The sequence below is a fragment of the Lampris incognitus genome, chromosome 3 (assembly GCF_029633865.1).
Source record: "Lampris incognitus isolate fLamInc1 chromosome 3, fLamInc1.hap2, whole genome shotgun sequence".
Classification (NCBI taxonomy): Eukaryota; Metazoa; Chordata; class Actinopteri; order Lampriformes; family Lampridae; genus Lampris; species Lampris incognitus.
In genome coordinates this window covers 12,907,211-12,930,134 of record NC_079213.1, presented here as the reverse complement: position 1 = coordinate 12,930,134, position 22,924 = coordinate 12,907,211, and the positions used below count along the sequence as shown (strand labels likewise).

Here is a 22,924-nt window from a genome sequence, read left to right as displayed (position 1 = left end):
ATTAAGATTAGCTCTCAACCAGCGACGGTTATGTGACAACTAAAACAACGCTGACAACATGTCTCCAGCTCTCAAACACATGTCCCCAGTTTTGTTGTGAATAATTTAAAAAGTGACACATGCTTTTGTTGCATATTGCAGCGTTGGTTGTTAGCGCGAGTGAAATCTGCAGAGACAGAAGATAAAGGAAGCTTTCAAAGTCAACATTTTTTCCGTCTTTTCTCCTCTCTCTCGGCTGGAGGCGTCACAAACTCAAGTTCGAGCGATGGAACATTACACGAAAAATGTTCATTAGCAGTTCTGCTGAGGTCAGTGTCAAACGCACATCCGTGTTCAGACACAGAATGAAGTGCATCATTATATGCTGTAAGGGAAGAAGCTGTAACACTGGTTAGAAACGTATTCATCGGCGTCCGGGTAGCGTAGCGTTGCCTACCGACACGGGGATCGCCGGTTCGAATCCCCGTGTTACCTCCGGCTTGGTCGCGTGTCCCTAGAGACACAATTTGCTGTGTCTGCGGGTGGGAAGCCGGATGAGGGTATGTGTCCTGGTCGTTGCACTAGCGCCTCCCCTGGTCGGTCGGAGCGCATGTTCAGGGGGGAGGGGGAAGTGGGGGGAATAGCCTGATCCTCCCACGTGCTACGTCTCCCCTGGCGGAAGTTTTCACTGTCAGGTGAAAGAAGAGAAGCGGCTGGCAATTCCACATGTATCAGAGGAGGCATGTGGTAGTCTGCAGCCCTCCCCGGATCAGCAGAGGGCGTGGAGCAGCGACCGGGAAGGCTCAGAAGAGTGGGGTAATTGGCCGAGTACAAATAGGGAGAAAGGGGGGGGGGTTAAAAAAAAGAAAGAAAAAAAAAGAAGGTGTTCATACTTTTTCCTGAGACGAGTTAATGCATGAAGAATATATTCTGGGGTTTGAATGACAGTGGGATGTGGGGAGTCCACATCCTACTGTCTATCTATTCTTTAGCCCTTACAAAATCCATTCCATGCACTCCAGGTTTTACACCTCCAGTTTCAGTGGTTATTCTATTCAGAGTTTAAGTCTCGCCAAGACCCAGGAGTTAGCGCACACACATATACCCACCTCCCGTTGCTTTTGAGGCAGTAAAGTGACTTTACAAGTTCTCTGTCAGAAAGGAGCTTTCCCTGACACCTGCATCCATCCATCAATGGAAGCACTACCATATTCTGGACTGAGAGCTGGCAGCCCGTGGCGCCAATTAGCTGGCGGGCCGAGCCCATGTGCCAGCCACAGGCCCTGCCAATTATGGCTCGACCCCCCTTCTAACACAAACACTGTCACGGCATGTGGGCACTGCGGCCTGGGCAGGGGCTCAGAGCGGGCATGGAGGGCAATACATAAGCGGCGGCAAGGAGATGGGGAAGAGCAATTGATAATGACAGAGTGAGAGAATGAACGAATCAGAGCAAGATATAGTTTGAGAGAGAGAGAGCGAGAGAGAGCGAGAGAGAGAGAGCATATGAAAGGAAAGAAGCAGAGAAAAAGGGCAGACACATGCAGAACAGGAGGTAACCGTGTCCATTGTCAGTATTGCATAATGAAGCAAGCTGGTGCAGAATGCACACTGAGTGTGTGTGTGTGTGTGTGTGTGTGTGTGAGATTGTGTTTGTATCTTTTGGTGCACAAGCATATCTAATCAGGACAAAACGGGCAACGATCTACACTCAGAACAGTATCCAACAAGCAATGCATCCATGCACACACGCACACACCATGCACGCACATACACGCCCCTCTTATGAGGTGGCAGCCCTTCAAAATTCACTGGATTCCAGTTTGGTTATTAAACCGAAGTCTTGTATCTCCAAACAGCCCCGTGTGTGGGACTAAAGAAAAGACAATTGATTTTCACTCCTGGCACCTGAATTTTCCAAATTATTCAGTCAGTTTTTCTGATGGGTTTTGGCTCGGATCAAGAAACTTTCAGCACTGAAAAGAAAACAAAATTTGAAATCAAAGTGACCCAACATCTCTCACATGCAGTGATACATGCTGATATTGACAGCTCTTCACTTTTTATAGATTACCGATCCCTATATCAGAGGGCTACACCGTTTTGACAGAATTATTCAATTGAAAAAGTGTAACTGATAGGCCTAAAGTCATTCTAATTTCCCGTTGCGGTCTAATGGGTCGACTGCGTGAGCCCCATAGTTTAGCTTGAAGGCCAACACCTTCCTTCTATGATCGTTGATCTGCACGGCAAATAGGATTCGCTTAATAATCAAAGAAAAGACAAACTGACAGTTTCGCAGCGATTACAAGAACACACAAAAGCTGCATTTTTTTTCATCGATTCATAGAGGAGTGGTTCCTAATTAGCTAAACGAGGTATTCGAAAGGTCTGCAAAATCTTTATCCTTCATATGAATATTAATCCTGGAGACAAACTAGTCAAACGGTGCAAATCCTTAGCACTGAATTAGCAGCTCATTCAGTCTGGGGCACGCCGGAGGTTAAGGAGCATTAAGACCTACACAAGGTGTGGGTTTTAATTCAGACAGACTTTTGTGGTACGCCCTGTCCTCGCTTAACCATGTAGTATTCAATATACCACCAAAAAAAAAAAAGAGAAAATAATGCCGGGCATCCCTACAGACACAACTGGCCGTGTCTGCAGGTGGGAAGCCGGATGTGGCTATGTGTCCTGGTCGCTGAACTAGCGTCTCCTCTGGTCGGTCGGGGCGCCTGTTCGGGGGGGGGGGGGGGGGTAGCGATCCTCCCATGCACTATGTCCCCCCTGGTGAAACTCTTCAATGTCAGGTGAAAAGAAGCGGCTGGCGACTCTACATGTAACACTGGAGGCATGTGGTAGTCTGCAGCCCTGCTCGGATTAGCAGAGGGGGGTGGAGCAGCAACCGGGACAGCTCAGAAGAGTGGGGTAATGGGCGTCCGGGTAGTGTGGTGGTCTATTCCGTTGCCTACCAACACGAGGATCGCCAGATCGAATCCCCGTGTTACCTCCAGCTTGGTCAGGTGTCCCTGCAGACACAACTGGCCGTGTCTGCGGGTGGGAAGCCGGGTGTGGGTATGTGTCCTGGTTGCTGCACTAGCGCCTCCTCTGGTTGGTTGGTCGGGGCGCCTGTTGGGGGGGGGAACTGGGGGGAATAGCGTGATCCTCCCATGTGCTACGTCCCCCTGGCGAAACTCCTCACTGTCAGGTGAAAAGAAGCAGCTGGTGACTCTACAAGTATCGGAGGACGCATGTGGTGGTCTGAAGCCCTGGAGCAACAACCGAGATGGCTTGGATGAGTAGGGTAATGGGGCGGGTGCAATTGGGGGAAAAAAATAAAAAGAATAAAAAAATAAAGAAGAGTGGGGTAATTGGCCAGATGCAACTGGGGAGAAAAAGGGGGGAAAAATCCCCCCAAAAATAATAATGCTGCAAACATCCCATTTTAATGATAAATACAGCAGGATAACTTATTTGAATCTACAAGTCCTAACAAATGTGAGGAGGTTACTCTATAGCGAAGCCCAGAGGAGTGGTCTTGAAGAGAACATGTAAGCTGTCAAAAGCAAGCCATGCAAATTTAAAATGTATTTAAATTCCACTACCACAACTTCCCTTTACCTCCTTTGAAACGAAAAGATGAGTCATCCACGAGACGTTGTATACACATGCACACACACACACGTCCCTTCCCCGTAAGGTAAGGACCCCCCCCCAGTTTTTATTTATTCATTTATTTATTTATCCATCTATTTATTCATTTTAAAATACCATCAACGATCACCAATTCAGAGCCCAGCAAGTCTCCTTTAATACCGGGGAAATTAAAATGTTGGCCCATTATCAGCCGGGCCCAGTCGCCTGTATCTAAAATGCAACAGCGTGCATTTGAAGTACACAAGATTCACCACGAGAAGCAAGACATTTGCTGGAGACTGCACTTTTTTCAAAGGGGTGGAGGGGAGCGGGCGGTGGCGGTGGTGGGGGGGGCAGGGGAGAGGGGAAGGTGGAGGGGTGTTGCCTTATAAAATGTTAAGCTTAACCAAAGTCATTTTCAAGCTGACCAAGCATCAAATAGAACAGTTTAAGGACAGAGCAGGTACTGATTTTTTTCCCCCCAGAAACTCTGAGAGGATGCACTTGAGAGCGTATGTGTGTGTGTGTGTGCGTGCGTGTATGTGTCTCTGCATGTGCACAGATACAGAGGAGCAAGAAAATGCTCCTTGCATGCCATATTATCTCGCGCTGTGGAGGGGAGCCGATGTTAAAACCACGGTCACATCAATGACTAGTGTGTGTGTGTGTGTGTGTGTGTGTGTGTGTGTGTGTGTGTGTGCGTGTCTGATGTTTTGCAGTTTGCAGGAGAAGCAAAGGCTTGCCAGGCTAAACTATGAGGCAGCTAATTGGAAAAGGCTCTGGCTAGAACTGAATCATCAGTCCATTTCATTAAAAAACACACTCACATGAAAGCAGCTCGAGGAATGAGGACCAATCAATGTCGCACAAAGCTTCATATCAAGGTGAGAAAATAACGGCCATTTTACTTCTCCCAAAACCAAATAATGATTTGACAAAACCAAAAAAAAAACAAAAAAAAACAAAACAAAGAATGGGCAAAAAGCAGAATTAGTAACCCGCCTCTGATAAATAAATGGGCTGAAGTGGCCTGGAAGAAGAAAAAAAAATCGATAAGATGCTCATTTTGTTTTCGGATCAAATCTTTCTCCAGATTTTTCTCTCCTATGTGTCACACACTCGCCATCCTTCTCAGCTTTAACAAGTCTCAGCTGCCCATTCTTAGAAAAAAAAAAGAGAGAAATTAAAAGATTCAAAGGGGCTTTGAGGATAAGAAGAAGACTATGTGCTCCAGACTAATTGACCACTAGTGGACAAAGTCATTGCCGCTAGGTAGGCGGACGACGCCCCGCCCTGGCCGCTGTTTAGATCAAGAAAAGATTGATGACTCCTGTTTTGATTGAAATGTCTGCCTGAGGGTTGGGGCAGGCGTCTGGCCCAAATGATGTTGCTGGTGATTGATTGACCACTTGGCCGGTTTGGCTCCACGGGGGCCCGGCGCTGCTGAAAAGCAAGAGAAGGGATGGCAGGAGTCTATGATTTCATTAAAACGCAGATGGACGGAGAGATGGACAGATGGACAGGGCGGTAGACTATGACTGACAAACAAATATGAACGGAGGCGCCGTGTTCGCGCCGTACCTTTGCAGGCCTCACCTCATGGGTAAGTTTACAGAGCACGGTGGCGTTTGTCGGAGAGTCTGGTGGGCTCATCTGCACCCTGCTTTTACCGTTGAAAAAAATAAACCGCACAGTCGTAAGAGAGGTTGCTGGGTAATTAAGCACAAAATACTAATCGACCTGTGATCTAATTAAGGATTTATTTCTGTGTAATGAGTCCATTAAGTAACTCCTTGACGGGGCCATCTTGACCATAAAAAGCCACCAGTCACATCGCTTTCCTCTCAGGCCACCTATGCCATCAATTAGACTCATCTAAAAGATGCTCAGAACGACAGTTTGTCACAATTAAGTTGCCGAGTGTGTCTTGGGCAACAGACAGGTAGGCCTCATATCTGTTACCACTATAGTCTGGGTGGTGGGACTTTGAACCCTAAACTCTGTCGGCAACTTGCAATTTTGACAATGTAGAAATATCAGCCTTCATGGCTGGCATGCTGGGTCGATCTCCGGCTCCTCCAGAGAGTGTGTCAAAGTGTCCTTGAGCAAGACACTGAACCCCTAACTGCTCCGCTTCCGTTGTGGGAAGATGGTGGTGCGAATTCCCGTTTGCGGCGGCCTCATCCAGTACCATCCATTCAGTGTCTTTGTCCACATCTAAGTTTGTCTTCGTTTGATGGCTGGGAGAGCTTGGTCTGCTGCACCCTGTGGGGTCCCTGCCTGGAGCTGTGTCCGAAGAGGGAACACCGAGGGCGGTCTGACAGGACGCGGAAGTGGGGCAGGCTAAGCTAACTGCTAGCCCATGCAGACCGGCAGTTCCGATAACACTGGCGGTGGCCTCGCCTAGCCTTGACTGTGTTTTTAGTGCCATCGTGCGGAGTGCGGGGAGGTGTGTCGAAGGTGTCTGGCTGGGAGAGCTGGCGTTGGATCGGCTGAGGGCGCTTGGTCTGCTGCATCTTGTGGGCCCAAGCACCACAGCCCTGACCGAAGCTGCACACGAAGAGGAAACACCGAGGGCGATCTGACAGGATGATGAAGCGGGGCAGGCTAAGCTAACTGCTAGACCAGCAGGTCCTACAGTCATCCTGGCTGGAGTTCGTTCTCCTGGACAGTGATTTTACTTTTTTGTTTAGTTCGGAGATATGTGTTCTTGTAGTTTTTGGATATGTGTTTTTGTTTTTGTGTTGCACAGCTGTGGGCTGGGGGAAACGACGTTTCGTTTCATTTCATGTGCGCAAGTGCATGAAATGAAACGACAAATAAAGTGTTTCCGAGTCTGATTCCTGATGAGCAGGTTGGCGCCTTGCATGGCAGCCTCCACCATCAGTGTAATGAATGTGTGTGTGAGTGGGTGAATGTGAGGCACACACTGTAAAGCGCTTTGAGTGGTCGGTAGACTAGAAAAGCTCTATATACGTAAATGCAGTCCACTTAAAATTTACATTTACTCCCTTATGGCAGCGCTCAATTCAGTTCAATCTTGCTCCTGTTAAGAGGATCGGAAAAAACTGCAAAATATAAAAGGATAAAAGCAACAAAAATAAATTAAAATAAACTTGTATATTAGATGGTTGACCTAACTTTTAATCATTGAGTCAAATATTAATTAAGCAACAGAAAACAATAGTGTGTTATCTTGAATGACGGGATCCAGGGCGACCAAATCACAGTCGTGGTGCTATTATAATCACACAAAGCCTATCACTTTTATACAACAACCCAACAAAGTAAAGAAACCCAGAAATATTGTTTAAAATGCATGTTTTTAACATCTGAAATTTCTACTGCCAAAAATAGTAGTTTTACCATACCCAAACTGCTTATCCTGCTCTCAGGGTCACGGGGATGCTGGAGCCTATCCCAGCAGGCATTTGGCGGCAGGCGGGGAGACACCCTGGACAGGCCGCCAGGCCACCACAGGGCAATATATGTACGTATCATTGAATGAAATGAGATTTGCATGATTCAAACGAGGTGTAACGTTAGGCTGTATTTGTGATATTAGGAAGGCCTAGCTTGGAAATGAAAATGGCTATGTTTTTGTTCTATCTGTGTATATGTATTCAATGTAACGCTACCAGCAGCTGAGCCAACCATTTAACAAGGAAGCTGTTGAACGTATCTGTGGCTGGGCGGCTGGCTACACTGGTTAGATACTGAGCATTAGTTTCAACATCTAAGGTCAATGGGCTTGTTGTACCAATGTTACATTATAAATAAAGGAATAAAGTGGAAGAAAATGTCACCAGCATAAAAACTACCTTAAAACTACAATATGCAACTTTGAAGAAATGAGCAATGTAAGCCAGGCATAACCAACTCTCTCTCTCTCTCTCTCTCTCTCTCTCTCTCTCTCTCTCTCTCTCTCTCTCTCTCTCTCTCTCTCTCTCTCTCTCTCTCTCTCTCTCTCTCTCTCTCTCTCACTCACACACACACACACACACACATACCCTGGGGCACAACGGGGGGGGGGGGTGCAGAGGGTGCAATGCACACAGGCGCCGCATTAGCGGGGGCGCCAAAAGACCGTAAGCAAAAAAAAATATTATAATTAAAAAATATAACATGTAACTACTATATATTCTAACCCCAAATTCTCATCTAAGTAATAATATTTATAAATATGAAACTTTTAAAAAACAAATAGGCCTATAACCAGAAATTGTTTACTGTACACTGTACTTTTGGCACCCCCGCTGATGCGGCGCCTGTGTGCACTGCACCTTCTGCACCCCCCCCTCGTTGCACCCCTGCCACCCCTCCCTTCAAACCAGGTTCTTGCACATGCAGGAGTCTGTCTGCCCATCATAACTGGCAAAACTCATATCGTGGTCTATTATCTCAGCGTGCAGTTTATCTATTTATGTTCTCAACAGATCTCTTCGTTACACCAATGTCGCTGTTGTGAGGCACTTTGGTACTTACAGGTGAAGCGTTTATAAAGATAGAGATCACTAGTTTCAAAGCGATGACCCTGTGTCTGTCCACCGGGTTATAAGAGCTGTAGTAACACTGTGAGGGAGTGTCACGTGTCACACTTTATTATCTATGCATCTCGAATGTTTCTTTCCAGCCTCCTGTAAGCAGGGCTTCGAGCCGAGAGCTGCTGAGCCGAAATGTCGAAATGTGTGCACAAAGTTGATTGACAGCCGGGAGGCACATCCCTTCCCTCAATCAACTTCTCTGATTGGTTAAAAGGGCGAGGCCCTTCAAGCCAATCAGAAAAGCTGACCCATCAAAGTGGAGTGATGACATGAATCAAACTGACATTCTGAAACATATTCATTGTTGACACGGACACTTGGTGACAGCCACTGAAATCAGCTGCTGACGAAGTCGGCTGTTGGAAGCGGAATGAAAAAGGTGAAGTGTGTGGCTCGCGTGATATTAAAGTAAATAACGCATGGCTCTCGGCCAATCAGATCGCTTAATCACAAACAATTACCACATCTTCACTAACGCTGCATTCGTCCATAGATGAACCAAACAGTCTTAGGTGCCTTTCTGATCTGTGAAAATAGAAACCACTGCCTCCAATCCGTCCTGTTCTTCTGGCGTTCTCTACTTTTGTTTTGACCCCCCCTGACTGGCAGGACATGTGTGGGCGCCGACACGGAACACGTTACACCTTACATGTTACACGTTACGGCAGAACGCCGGCAGAATCCAACAGAGCAATGACAACACAAACCTCCGGTCACGTTTCAATTACTGGTTGACTGGCGAGCTACCAAGCCGCCAGTCATCCTGACGGGGAAGGCAAGAGACTGGTGGTGGAAAGGCCTGGGGAGAGAGGGAATTACACCAGGGATGGGCGGAGGCAGACAGAGATGTCTAGTTCAATGGTAATATTCGACACTCTACTGCAAAAAAAAAGAAAAAGAAAAAAAAGCCAAGTTGCACTAAGGTGCACTCAGCAACAGGTGCAGATGTCAAATTTAACTGAATACATGTGCATCTCAAAAAATTAGAATATTGTAGAAAAGTTCATTATTTCCGTAATTTAATTTAAAAAGTTAAACTTTCATATATTCTAGATTCATTACACATAAAGTGAAACATGTCAAGCCTTTTTGTTTTAATCTTGATGATTACAGCTTACAGCTCATGAAAATCAAAAATCCAGTATCTCAAAATATTAGAATATTACATAAGACCAATCAAAAAAAAGGATTTATAATACAGAAATGTCGACCTTCTGGAAAGTATGTTCATTTATGCACTCAATACTTGGTCCGGGCTCCTTTTGCACGAATTACTGCATCAATGCGGCGTGGCATGGAGGCAATCGGCCTGTGGCACTGCCGAGGTGTTATGGAAGCCCAGGTTGCTTTGATAGCGGCCTTCAGTTCGTCTGCATTGTTGGGTCTGGTGTCTCTCATCTTCCTCTTGACAATGGTTCAGGTCAGGCGAGTTGGCTGGCCAATCAAGCACAGTAATACTATGGTAGTTTTGGCTCTGTGGGCAGGTGCCAAGTCCTGCTGGAAAATGAAATCAGCATCTCCATAAAGCTTGTCAGCAGACGGAAGCATGAAGTGGTCTAAAATCTCCTGGTAGACGGCTGCATTGACTCTGAGCTTGATAAAACACAGTGGACCAACACCAGCAGATGACATGGCACCCCAAACCATCACTGACTGTGGAAACTTCACACTGGACTTCAAGCAACTTGTATTCTGTGCCTCTTCACTCTTCCTCAAGACTCTGGGACCTTGATTTCCAAATGAAATGCAACATTTACATTCATCTGAAAAGAGGACTTTGGACCACTGACCAACGGTCCAGTTCTTTTCCTCTTTAGCCCAGGTAAGACGCTTCTGACGTTGTCTCTGGTTCAGGAGTGGCTTGACACGAGGAATGCGATACTTGTAGCCCAGTTCCTGGGCACGTCTGTGCGTGGTGGCTCTTGATGCACTGACTCAAGCCTCAGTCCGCTCCTTGTGAAGCTCCCCCAAGTCCTTGAATCGGCCTTGTTTGACAATCCTCTCAAGGCTGCGGTCATCACTGTTGCTTGTGCACCTTTTCCTACCACACTTTTCCTTTTCCTACCACACTTTTCCCTTCCAGTCAACTTTCTGTGCACCTTTTCTTACCACACTTTTCCCTTCCAGTCAACTTTCCATGGATATGCTTTGATACAGCACTCTGCGAACAGCCAGCCCTTTCAGCAATGACCTTCTGTGGCTTATGGGGTATTGTCAAGAGGAAGATGAGAGACACCAGACCCAACAATGCAGACGAGCTGAAGGCCGCTATCAAAGCAACCTGGGCTTCCATAACACCTCAGCAGTGCCACAGGCTGTTTGCCTCCATGCCACACCGCATTGATGCAGTAATTCGTGCAAAAGGAGCCCCGACCAAGTATTGAAAGCATAAATGAACATACTTTTCAGAAGATCGACATTTCTGTATTATAAATCGTTTTTTTGATTGGTCTTATGTAATATTCTAATATTTTGAGATACTGGATATTCTATTTTCATGAGCTGTAAGCTGTAATCATCAAGATTTACACAAAAAAGGCTGACATATTTCACTTTATGTGTAATGAATCTAGAATATATGAAAGTTTCACTTTTTGAATTAAATTACAGAAAATAATGAACTTTTCCACAATATTCTAATTTTTTGAGATGCACCTGTATGTTTTAACATGTACGGAAACACCCATGCATGTTTTCCCCGGGGGCTCCGGTTTCCTCCCACAATCCAAAGACATGTAAAACAGGTGAATTGGCCGTACTAAATTGTCCTTAGGAATGTGTGTGTGTGTGTTTGTGTGTGTGTGTGTGTGTGTGTGTGTGTTCGTCCTTTCCAGGGTGCCCTGCCTGCTGCCAAAGACTGCTGAAATAGGCTCCAGCAACCCTGAGAGCAGGATAAGCAGTTAAGATGATGGATGGATGGATGGATGGATGGATGGATGGATGTTTTAACATTTACAAGGCTTGGTTTAGGCTACAAAAACCCAGCCGCTGAGGATGCACAAGCCAATGCATCCTTAGTGCCGGTCCCAAGCCCGGACAAATGGGGAGGGTTGCGTCAGGAAGGGCATCCGGCGTAAAATCTTTGCCAAATCAAATATGCGGATCATAAATAAGACTTACATACCGGATCGGTCGAGGCCCGGGTTACCAACGACCGCCACCGGTACTGTTAACCAGCAGGGTGTCGGTGGAAACTATGCTACTGTTGGGCGAAGGAGAAGGAGAGGGGGAAAGCATGTCCAGAGGAAGCTAGAGAGGAGGAAGGGTAGGCATGTGGAGGTGAGAGTTGGAACTTTGAATGTTGGCACTATGACTGGTAAAGGGAGAGAGCTGGCTGACATGATGGAAAGAAGAAAGGTAGGCATACTGTGTGTGCAAGAGACCAGGTGGAAGGGGAGTAAGGCCAGGAGTATCGGAGGTGGCTTCAAACTCTTCTACCATGGTGTGAATGGGAGGAGTAAAGGGTAGGGGTAATTCTGAAGGAGAGTATGTCAAGAGCGTGCTGGAGGTGAAGAGAGTGTCAGACAGAGTGATGTGTATGAAGCTGGAAATTGAAGGTTTATTGCTGAATGTTATCAGTGCATATGCCCTGCAAGTTGGGTGTGAGATGGATGAAAAAGAAGAATTCTGGAATGAGTTGGACGACATGGTGGAGAGGGTACCCAAGGAGGAGAGAGTGGTGATTGGAGCGGACTTCAATGGACATGTTGGTGAAGGGAACAGAGGTGATGAGGAGGTGATGGGAAGGTATGGAGTCAGAAGAGAATGTGGAAGGACAGATGGTGGTGGATTTTGCGAAAAGGATGGAAATGGCTGTGGTGAATACATATTTCAAGAAGAGGGAGGAACACAGGGTGACGTACAAGAGTGGAGGAAGTACACACAGGTGGACTATATCTTATGTAGAAGGCGCCATCTAAAAGGGATTGGAGACTGCAAGGTGGTGACAGGGGAGAACGTAGCTAGGCAGCATCGGATGGTGGTCTGTAGGATGACTTTGGAGACCAAGAGAGGAAGCGAGTGAAGACACAGCCGAAGATCAAATGGTGGAAGTTGAAGAAGGAAGACTGTTGTGTGGAGTTCAGGCAGGAGTTAAGACAGGCACTGGGTGGTAGTGAAGAGGTTGCCAGATGGCTGGAAAACCACTGCAGAAATAGTGAGGGAGACAGCTAAGAAGGTACTTGGTGTGTCATCAGGACAGAGGAAGGAAGACAAGGAGACTTGGTGGTGGAATGAGGAAGTACAGCAAATTATACAGAGGAAAAGGTTGGCAAAGAAGAAGTGGGATAGTAAGAGAGATGAAGAAAGTAGACAGGAGTACAAAGAGATGCAGCGTAAAGCAAAGAGAGAGGTGGCAAAGGCAAAGGAAAAGGCGTATGGTGAGTTGTATGACAGATTAGACACTAATGAAGGAGAAAAGGACTTGTACCGATTGGCTAGACAGAGGGACCAAGCTGCAAAGGATGTGCAGCAAGTTAGGGCGATCAAGGATAGAGATGGAAATGTGCTGACAAGCGAGGAGAGTGTGCTAAGAAGGTGGAAGGAATACTTTGAGGGGCTGATGAATGAAGAAAATGAGAGAGAGAGAAGGTTGGATGATGTAGGGATAGTGAATCAGGAAGTTCAGCGGATTAGCAAGGAGGAAGTGAGGGCAGCTATGAAGATGATGAAGAGTGGAAAGGCAGTTGGTCCTGATGACATACGTGTGGAGGCATGGAGATGTTTAGGAGAGATGGCAGTGGAGTTTTTAACTAGATTGTTTAACACAATCCTGGAAAGTGAGATGATGCCTGAGGAGTGGAGAAGAAGCATACTGGTGCCGATTTTCAAGAACAAGGGCGATGTGCAGAACTGTAACAACTACAGAGGTATAAAGTTGATCAGCCACAGCATGAAGATTTGGGAAAGAGTAATAGAAGCTAGGTTAAGAGGAGAGGTGACGATCAGCGAGCAGCAGTATGGTTTCATGCCACGAAAGAGCACCACAGATGCGATGTTTGCTTTGAGAATGTTGATTGAGAAGTATAGAGAAGGCCAGAAAGAGTTGCATTGTGTCTTTGTAGATTTAGAGAAAGCTTATGACAGAGTGCCGAGAGAGGAGGTGTGGTATTGTATGAGGAAGTCAGGAGTTGCAGAGAAGTATGTAGGAGTGGTGCAGGATACGTATGAGGGAAGTGTGACAATGGTGAGGTGTGCGGTTGGAATGACAGATGGGTTCAAGGTGGAGGTGGGATTACATCAAGGATCGGCTCTTAGCCCTTTCTTGTTTGCAATGGTGATGGACAGGTTGACGGACAAGATCAGGCAGGAGTCTCCATGGACGATGATGTTCGCGGATGACATTGTGATCTGTAGCGAGAGTAGGGTGCAGGTTGAGGAGAGCCTGGAGAGGTGGAGGTATGCACTGGAGAGAAGAGGAATGTAAGTCAGTAGGAGCAAGACGGAATACCTATGCGTGAATGAGAGAGAGGACAGTGGAATGGTCAGGATGCAAGGAGTGGAGGTGACGAAGGCATTTGAGTTTAAATACTTGGGGTCAACTGTCCAAAGTAACGGGGAGTGCAGTAGAGAGGTGAAAAAGAGAGTGCAGGCAGGTTGGAGTGGGTGGAAAAGAGTGTCAGGAGTGATTTGCGACAGAAGGGTATCAGCAAGAGTTAAAGGGAAAGTTTACAAGATGGTTGTGAGACCAGCTATGTTATATGGTTTGGAGACAGTGGCACTGACGAAAAGACAGGAGGCGGAGCTGGAGGTGGCAGAGTTGAAGATGCTAAGATTTTCACTGGGAGTAACGAAGAAGGACAGGATTAGGAACGATTATATTAGAGGGACCGCTCAGGTTGGACGGTTTGGAGACAAAGCAAGAGAGGCAAGATTGAGATGGCTTGGACATGTGTGGAGGAGAGATGCTGAGTATATTGGGAGAAGGATGCTGACTATGGAGCTGCCAGGGAAGAGGAGAAGAGGAAGGCCAAAGAGGAGGTTTATGGATGTAGTGAGGGAAGACATGCAGGTGGCTGGTGTGACAGAGGAAGACGCAGAAGACAGGAAGAAATGGAAAGGGATGATCCGCTGTGGCGACCCCTAACGGGAGCAGCCGAAAGTAGTAGTAGTAGGTTTAGGCTACAAGAGGAGATGAGGGGAGAAGTTGTGTTAAGTTAGATTTAGATCAACAACTCCAATACACAAAGCCTGGAGCAAGACTGAGTTCGGGTCATCTTTCAAATCACTTCTGAAATTACATTGTGAAATTACAGGCAGCCGTTTCAAATCTTTCACATTTTTTTCTCTCATCTGAATTCTGCTGCTCGACAGTTTTATTATGTTTTAACGTTATCTTAACTTAGTGTTGAATATCTAGTATCTGTGTTGATGTTGCAGCATACATGTAGTTTTTATCGTCAGTAGAATTAGCATTAGCAGTGCTGCAAGACATTGAGCTAGTAGCAGTAGAAGTGGTAGAAGCAGCCGGGGTCTCAAAGTCACATCCGACTGAACATCTTTCAGAACTTCCTGAAAACCTTGGCGAAGTGACAAGTCCCACCACGTGTTCAGAAAGCTACGGGGTACAAACAAAGGGGTACGGGTAAAAGAGAAAGCGGGCTCCTAAAACCATGGCTTTTGGTGTAATCGGTGAAGCTGTGACCATAATATATGGGTGCTGGAAGGCAATAGGGCACACAGCAGCACTCCTGTGTACAGGACGGGGACCAGCGAAGTCTTATTGCCCCATTGTGACCTGCATATTGATGAGGGGACTGATCAATATGGAGCTGGAGAGGAACACAATGACTGGTGCTGCCACAGACCAGCACTAAATTGCCCACGAAACATGGAGAGCAGGGTGCGCTCAGTGCACACGGGCTAAGTTTAAAATGCAAAAACAAAAAAATCAATAATTTTATAGAGTTTACGAATCTAAAACAGCCATATTGTGATAGGCTCTTAATTCTACCTAATCTATAGTCAATAGTAGTTTCTCAACAAGACAGTTTATGGCAAAATCCCTTATTTATGGGGGAGTCTGGGTAGCATAGCAGTCCATGTCATTGCCTACCAAACGGGATCGCTGTTTCGAATCCCCGTGTTCCTCCAGCTTGGTCCGGCAACCCTACAGACACAGTTTGCCGTGTCTCCGGGTGGTAAGCTGATGTGGGTATGTGTCCTGGTCGTTGCACTAGCGCCTCCTCTGGTCGGTCAGGATGCCTGTTTGGGGGGGGGGGGGACTGGGGGGAATAGCGTGATCCTCCCACACGCTGTGTCCCTCTGGCGAAACTCCTCACTGTCAAGTGAGAGAAGCGGCTGGCGACGCCACGTTTATCGGCAGAGGCATTTGGTAGTCTCCAGCCCTCTCTGGATCGGCAAGAGGGGGTGGAGCAGCAACTGGGCCAGCTCAGAAGAGTGGGGTAATTGGCCAAGTACAACTGGGGAGAAAAGGGGGGGGACCCCCCCAAAAAAAACCCTTGCTTATCTCATCTCTCATCTCATCAGTCGCTTTTCCGGGGTCGAGTCGTGGTGGCAGCAAGCTAAGTAGGGCACTCCAGACGTCCCTCTCCCCACCAACGGCGTCCAGCTCCTCCTGGGGGATCCCAAGGTGTTCCCAGGCCAGATTGGACATGTAGTCCTCCAGTGAGTTCTGGGTCTATCCTGGGGTCTCCTCCCAGCTGGACGTGCCCGGAAAACTCCCTAGCTTATATATTTAAAAATAAAAGTAGTATCCCATTCTACGGAACTGCTGCGCTTGCAGCAACAACAACAACAATGACGATGTCAACAACAACAACATCAACAAAAACAACAAGTCAAAATACAAACAAGTCATTATAGTGACGGTGCCCGTTCGTGCCAGAAGACCACATAGCCCTATGCTTTCGACGACATAGCCAACAAGGTGTTAACAGGTCCTCGGCTCGCGAGGACAAAACGCTGAACAAATCACCTGTGAAAGCTCCATCAGCAATGAGGATTGTGTGCTTAGTAAAGCAAAGCGCAGCCTCTCCCCGGAGGTCACTCCCCAACCTACTTATCGACTTGTACCCACGAGCCCAGACCCATTTCAATTTCCAATTACTGAAGTTTATGTGTTTTTACAGCAATGTAAATGTAATTTGTTGGGGCAAGCTGCACTGCAGTGGTATGTGCTCGATGATAGGGGCAATTACCCAAAGTGATCACAGGCGCTGTGTGCACATGAACAAAAGGAAGAAGGTGTCATTATCGCAAAGACGACTACACATATTACACATATACATGTTTTAAAATATATCTACCGTATACTTCAGTGTCGGTTAAACCTGTAATTCTACCAAAGTGTAAAAAAATAAATAAAAATCAGACTCCGACAGACACACACAGTCTCTCTCTCTCTCTCTCTCTCTCTCTCTCTCTCTCTCTCTCTCTCTCTCTCTCTCTCTCTCTCTCTCTCTCTCTCTCTCTCTCTCTCTCTCCTCTCTCTCTCTCCTCTCTCTCTCTCTCTCTCTCTCTCTCTCTCTCTCTCTCTCTCTCTCTCTCTCTCTCTCTCTCTCTCTCTCTCTCTCTCTCTCTCTCTCTCTCTCTCCTCTCTCTCTCTCTCTCTCTCTCTCTCTCTCTCTCCTCTCTCTCTCTCTCTCTCTCTCTCTCAAGTACTAATAAAACATTTTTATGCATCTTCAAAGACACTCCCAGAACTGCCTGAGACACCACGGGCGGCGGATGGCATTATTTGAGTTTGCCAAACGCAGAGAGATGACAATGGGGTGGGGTGGGGGGGGGGTCTTGGGCGAGGAGCTGTCTTTTAAAAAGGAAAAAAGTCAATTTCCAGTTGAAAAGAACAGCGGCTGTATGAAAGAGTCCTGACAGACTTGACAATTACATGAGTAGTGCATACGGCGCGGTGCCTCCACTGATAACCCCTCGGTTCCTATTAAAAACTCCAGCTCTCAACACGCCGCGCTCAAACAGGGGGAATTATCGCTAACGCTCTCTCCGTCGCACACACACACAGACACACACACACACACACAGGCGCGCACACACACTCGATTTTAAAGTACTGAGCTCATCTGACAAAAATTGTTTTGCAGGAGTATGTATGAGCAAGAGTGCTAGAGTGAGAGAGAGGAGAGAGAGAGAGAGCGAGAGAGATGGGGAGAGAAAGAGAGCGAGAGAGAGAGAGAAACTAGTCACAGAAAAGAATCATCAACTGGTGTGGCACAGAATATGTGTGGATTTATGTAACCAAGAGAAGACACCAAGACGACTGTATGAAAGTGTGTGTGTGTGCGTGTGTGTGTGTGTGTGTGTAGGTACGTGAGCGTGCACATGCTGAGAAGTCAGTGCATCACTGCATAACCCCGTAAGGTTTCGGCAGCCTGTGTCGAAGTACCGCTTGGGGCAAAAGCGTGAGCATACGGACAAAAACAGTTTTCCTTAAGTACTCAAACTCGAGAGGGGCGTCCGGGTGGTGCGGCGGTCCTATTTTTCATTACCTACCAACACAGGGATCGCCGGTTTGAATCCCCGTGTTACCTTCGGCTTGGTTGGGCATCCCTACAGACACAATCGGCCGTGTCTGCGGGTGGGAAGCTGGATGGGGGTATGTGTCCTGGTCACTGCACTAGCGCCCCCTCTGGTCGGTCGGGGCGCCTGTTTGGGGGGGAATAGCGTGATCCTCCCACACGCTGCATCCCCCTGGTGAAACTCCCCATTGTCAGGTGAAAAGAAGCGGCTGGTGACTCACATGTATCGGAGGAGGCATGTGGTAGTGTGCAACCCTCTCCGGATCAGCAAAAGGGGTGGAGCGGTGACCAGGACGGCTCGGAAGAGTGAGGTAATTAATTGGCCGGATACAATTGGGGAAAAAAAGGAGGGGGATCCAAAAAAAGAAAAGAAGTTGAGTGATTCTTCATAAACATGCATGCAAGCACTTGTTGTGCCCACAACATGTGCACGTGAGGCGTGTGCACGTGCACAGACCAAAGATGGCAGGCTCAGACTATTGTTCAGCTGAAGCCACTGGGCACCACTCTGCTTTGTGAAGCAGATGCTAGACAGGTGTTTGCTCCAACCCTCCCTCCGACACACTCGCTCTCCCCTCTCTGTCTCCCAAAACCAACAGAAATTAAATTACAGAAAAGCAGCGGACTGAGAGAGCTTTCCTCACTGAAGCTGAAGGGAAAAAACACATCATGTCACGTGTCCCCCACCCCCCCCCAACCCCGCTCCACTTCTTTCGCGTTCGATTTGATCGCTGTTCTGAACGAGGGATCCCTGATACACTCGTCCTGAGGCGTGGAATCGCGTCAGCCCCTCTCCCCTGGCTTGCTCTTTCTCCCCACAAAAGCGATTAATTTCTCCATAACGGCGCTGAGCATGTGAAATGAGCTATATAATCAATGGCGCGGTTTGTAAACAGCGCCGCACTGCGGAGAAAATGTATTTTCTTTTGAAAATAATATGCTGCCGGAACGCGCATGGCGAGGAATGCTCGTCCAGTGATGTTTACAAGGCAATTTATGGAAAATAAAGTCACGGGATGCCCAAATGAGGGGGGGCTTCCTGGAGTGGGCAAGGTCAACAGGCAGAGATGCAAGGAGGAGACCTTATTAAAGACTGCTCAAATTTCTGTGTGTGTGTGTGTGTCTGTGTGTGTGTATGTTTAATAGCCCAGACCCCCTGGACTCCTGAGCTCTTGTCAGTGTGTCACTGTTGTGGTGGCAGCTCATTCCAGAGGTCCAGGAGTTAAGCAAAAGCTTGCTGATAGCAAAGAGAGGTTAGCGGGCTACTATGTGTGTGTGTGTGTGTGTGTGTGTGTGTGTGTGTGTGTGTGTGTGTGTGTGTGTGTGTGTTTCTATAAGTGTAGGGGGGGTCACATGTACCAGATGGTTTTATAGATTACTGCTCGCGGCAGCGCTCACACACTCGCACCCCTGATATTTGTCACTGTGCCAAAACCTGTGTATTACAGCAAATGGGTTCAGCTCTGTGTGTGTGTGTGTGTGTGTGTGTGTGTGTGTGTGTGTGTGTGTGTGTGTTTGTTTTTCCCCAACAGGAGCACAGTGCATGTACGTGAACATGAAATCTAACTTATCTTGATGTAGACATTTCCTTACTCATCCAGGCTGTGAGGGCAAGATCAAGTTCACAGGTTTACATGTAAGCTTAAACACACCACTAATAAACGCTGACGTGTGTGTGTGTGTGCATGCATGTGTGTGTGTGTGTGTGTGTGTGTGTGTGTGTGTCAGAGACATTGAAATGAATATTTGCTAAGCTTGACATTAACGCTTACTTGCTTCTGGGCTAACTTACATAGAGCTGAGCGCGGAGTTTCTCGTCGTCGGCGCTGATTCTTTCTCTGGCGACGGCCTGCTGCAGGGTCTCGTGGCTCACCGCCCGCTCCACGGCCAGGATCCTGGAAATCTCATCCTGGACACGGGACTGGGCCTCGGTCTGGGCCAACTCCATCGCCTGGGCCTTCTCCTTCTCCAGCCTGGGGACACAGACACATCTCATGAGAATGTTTAACAGGGTTTCTTCACATTTTCTTTTTCTGTCCACCACACCTTTTGGTGTAGTGCTGTGTGACATAGAAAATATCAGCACCATAATGTCAGTGAGTTTTACAGGTTAGTGATGGTTTCTGCTAACTTATGGAAAAACACCAGTAAAGGCAAAAGGTTCAACTCTGAAAAGCTCAACGTACCAAAAGTCAGCAGACATCTAGCCAACTCTCATGACATGAAATGAATGGAAGTTTGGCTATAACTACAGAAGGCACGGGGGGCGGCCGGGTGGTGTGGCGGTCTATTCCGTTGCCTATCAACACGGGGATCGCCAGTTTGAATCCCCATGTTACCTCCAGCTTAGTCGGGCATCCCTAGAGGCACAACTGGCCGTGTCTGCGGATTGGAAGCCGGACGTGGGTATGTGTCCTGGTCGCTGCACTAGCGCCTCCTTTGGTCATTTGGGGCGCCTGTTCAGGGGGGAGGGGGATAGCGTGATCCTCCTACGCGCTACGTCCCCCTGGTGAAACTCCTCACTGTCAGGTGAAAAGAAGCAGCTGGCGACTCCACATATCGGAGGAGGCGTGTGGTAGTCTGCAGCCCTCCCCGGATCAGCAGAAGGGGTGGAGCAGCGACCGGTGCGGATCGGAAGAGTGAGGTAATTGGCCAAGTATAATTGGGGAGGAAAAAGGGGGGAAAAATCCTCCCCCCAAAAAAGGGGGACAAACCCCCCCCCACACTAAAACAGTGGTAAAGCTAAGAAAGATGCTGCACTCCCTCTGCAGACATATGAACACTGTCGAAACACCGTCACCAGGCTCTCATGGTTGCCTAGCAACAAACTCCCCGCTCGGCTACCGTACGCGTGACTGGCGAAGTGGAGGTGCTCCACAGCTTAGAATCAAACTGTCGTGGAAAGGTGAAGCAAACAGATGACAGACTGATGGAGTCAACAAGCAAACGACTGAGCGGACGTTACCGGAGGCTCTGCAGCCAATTAAGAGGATAATAAACAAGGACCGCGGTGCTCAGAACTTCCTGTGAATTCTGACCAGTGTCGACACGGGCTCTGTGAAATGTGCAGATTCAGTTATGACACATGGCCAGGTCCAACAACGTCCAAGTACTGAATTTGAGGGCCTTCATAGAAACCTTTAGAAATCAGTCAGTATAGCTGGATTTGGCTTGAAGTTTTTTTCTGACCCCAGGATTTTCCTTTCTTCACTCTTCCTTCATTCGCCACTACAGTTTTTGATACACATACTTGACACTATGTGGAAGTTTTCCAATATGTTTTGGATGCATTTTGAGGCTGTAAGGTATTTTTTGTCAGCCGTGACTGTAAACAGCAACGAAACACAATTTCATTTCCTTATGTTAGGTATAGCAGGTTCAAAACTCTTAGCCTCACTATGACAACCTCAAATCAACAGACTTATTCCTTCACACAGAGCTTGAGCCTGATCCGAAATCACTAAATATGACTGGCAGACATTTCAGCTGACCATCGAAACCACCGCCCTGGCCTTTGTAACTAACAGGATGTCATGAAAATATGGCCGATCCCTGAAAACAGCTGTCTGGCCTGCCATACTGATGAATGTTAGAGAGAGAGGGAGGGAGGGAGAGAGAGAGAGAGAGAGAGAGAGAGAGAGAGAGAGAGAGAGAGAGAGAGAAGAGGGGAGAGAGAAACTAAGAGGAAGAGAGGGGAGAGAGACAGGAGTAGACAGTAGAGGGAGAAAGCGAGCGCGGAGAGTGGGTGAGCGCAACTGGAGAGGGAGGGAGAGAGAGAAAGATGGAGGGAGGGCAAAAAGACTTGTTTGGCCCTTCAGGAAGCGAAGCAAAGAAAGCGAGAGAGAGGGGAAGTGTGAAAGAGAGATGGAGGGAGGTGGAGGGTGAGCCCAGCCATGTCCAGTCTCACAGTCCGCTGGGCTGTACACGTCAGCACACTCCATCCATCACCGGGCTCTGACTCTCCATCTCTCACACACACACACACACACACACACACACACACACACACACACACACACACACACACACACACACACACACACACACACACACACACACACACACACACACACACAGGGAGGCTCCTAATGGCCTCTTACATTCATCATTTACCCACAATCCGTGCCTCCCTGCCTGCACTGCTAATACACCTACACCCCCCTTACTCAAGAGGCTACAGCCTCTGTTTCTGAGCAGGAGGGTCAGAAATGGACGCAAGAGCAGTAAGCCTGCAATCAGAGCCTAACCCCAGCTGCTCATTTCGGATTTCACTCAAGAAGGCTTACTACCCATCAAGATAAAGCCAAGGATCCTAAATTCGTGAGCTTTGCAAGTTGCGACAAAGCTTGACGGTGGGCCTGAAGAGTCAAAGCAACATCGATGGGCCGCAGCAGAGCCGCGAGAAAATACACGGCCTAGCAAAGAAACACTTTCAATTCGCTACCCAGCTAGTGCCAACCCCAGCAAAGACTGCTACCACCGGCCGGATGCTATCTGTCTCTCGCTTCTATTGCTTTCCCATCGTTTTGCCCTGCCCCTTGGATACTGGAGGCATTTCTCATTCAGCTGTGGAAGATTGGCATTGGGAAGGGAAAGGGTGGGTGGGTGGTGGTACAGGTAGTTCAGATAGGATAGCCATTGATTGTGGGAGAGAGGACGGGGTGGGGGGGGGACACATGATCTGTTTGGAGGATAAGTGGCTCATGCTCTCTCTGGCACTAGATGAGAGAGAAAAAGAGAGAGGATAATCCTTAGTCAAAGTATCAAAAGATTGGCCTGCCGCAACGTATTCTGATGGCATTGCGGTTGGATGGAGTCTAGAAAATGGAAACATGCAGAGAGAGAGAGAGAGAGAGTGCAAGAGAGAGAGCGAGAGAGATTGTAAGAGAGAGAGAGAGAGAGAAAGAGAGAGTGCAAGAGAGCGAGAGAGAGAGTGCATGAGAGAGAGAGTGCAAGAGAGAGTGCAAGACAGAGAAAGAGAGAGAGAGAGTGCAAGAGAGAGATGAAGAAGGGAATGTGCAGAAGGACAGAGCCATTGAGGCATCATTAATTTGGAGGGGATAGGAGCGCGTGTCTGTGTGTGTCTTTCGTGAAACAATGCTTTACTTTAAGCAGGTGACCTTGAACAAAAGCACTCCAGAACGCCTCAGTTATTTTAAGACACAGTTTCTAAAGCTGACAGCGAGATCTGGCCCGTTGCAGTTTATATGAAAGCTTTATGGGCAGCTTGGCTGAAATGCTGCAGTTTGCGGTCAAGTGCATAATAAAGTT

General features: G+C 47.7%; 1 protein-coding gene across 1 annotated transcript in view; it reads right to left on the bottom strand.

Annotated features, from left to right (window-relative positions):
• The window catches only part of chchd3a (coiled-coil-helix-coiled-coil-helix domain containing 3a), a 124,126-nt gene that overhangs the window by 74,488 nt on the left and 26,714 nt on the right, over positions 1–22,924 (bottom strand). Inside the window, exon 5 of the mRNA XM_056275915.1 lies at positions 19,446–19,626. Within this exon, the coding sequence (XP_056131890.1) occupies positions 19,446–19,626 (181 nt within the window). The remainder of the gene's footprint in view (positions 1–19,445; positions 19,627–22,924) is intronic.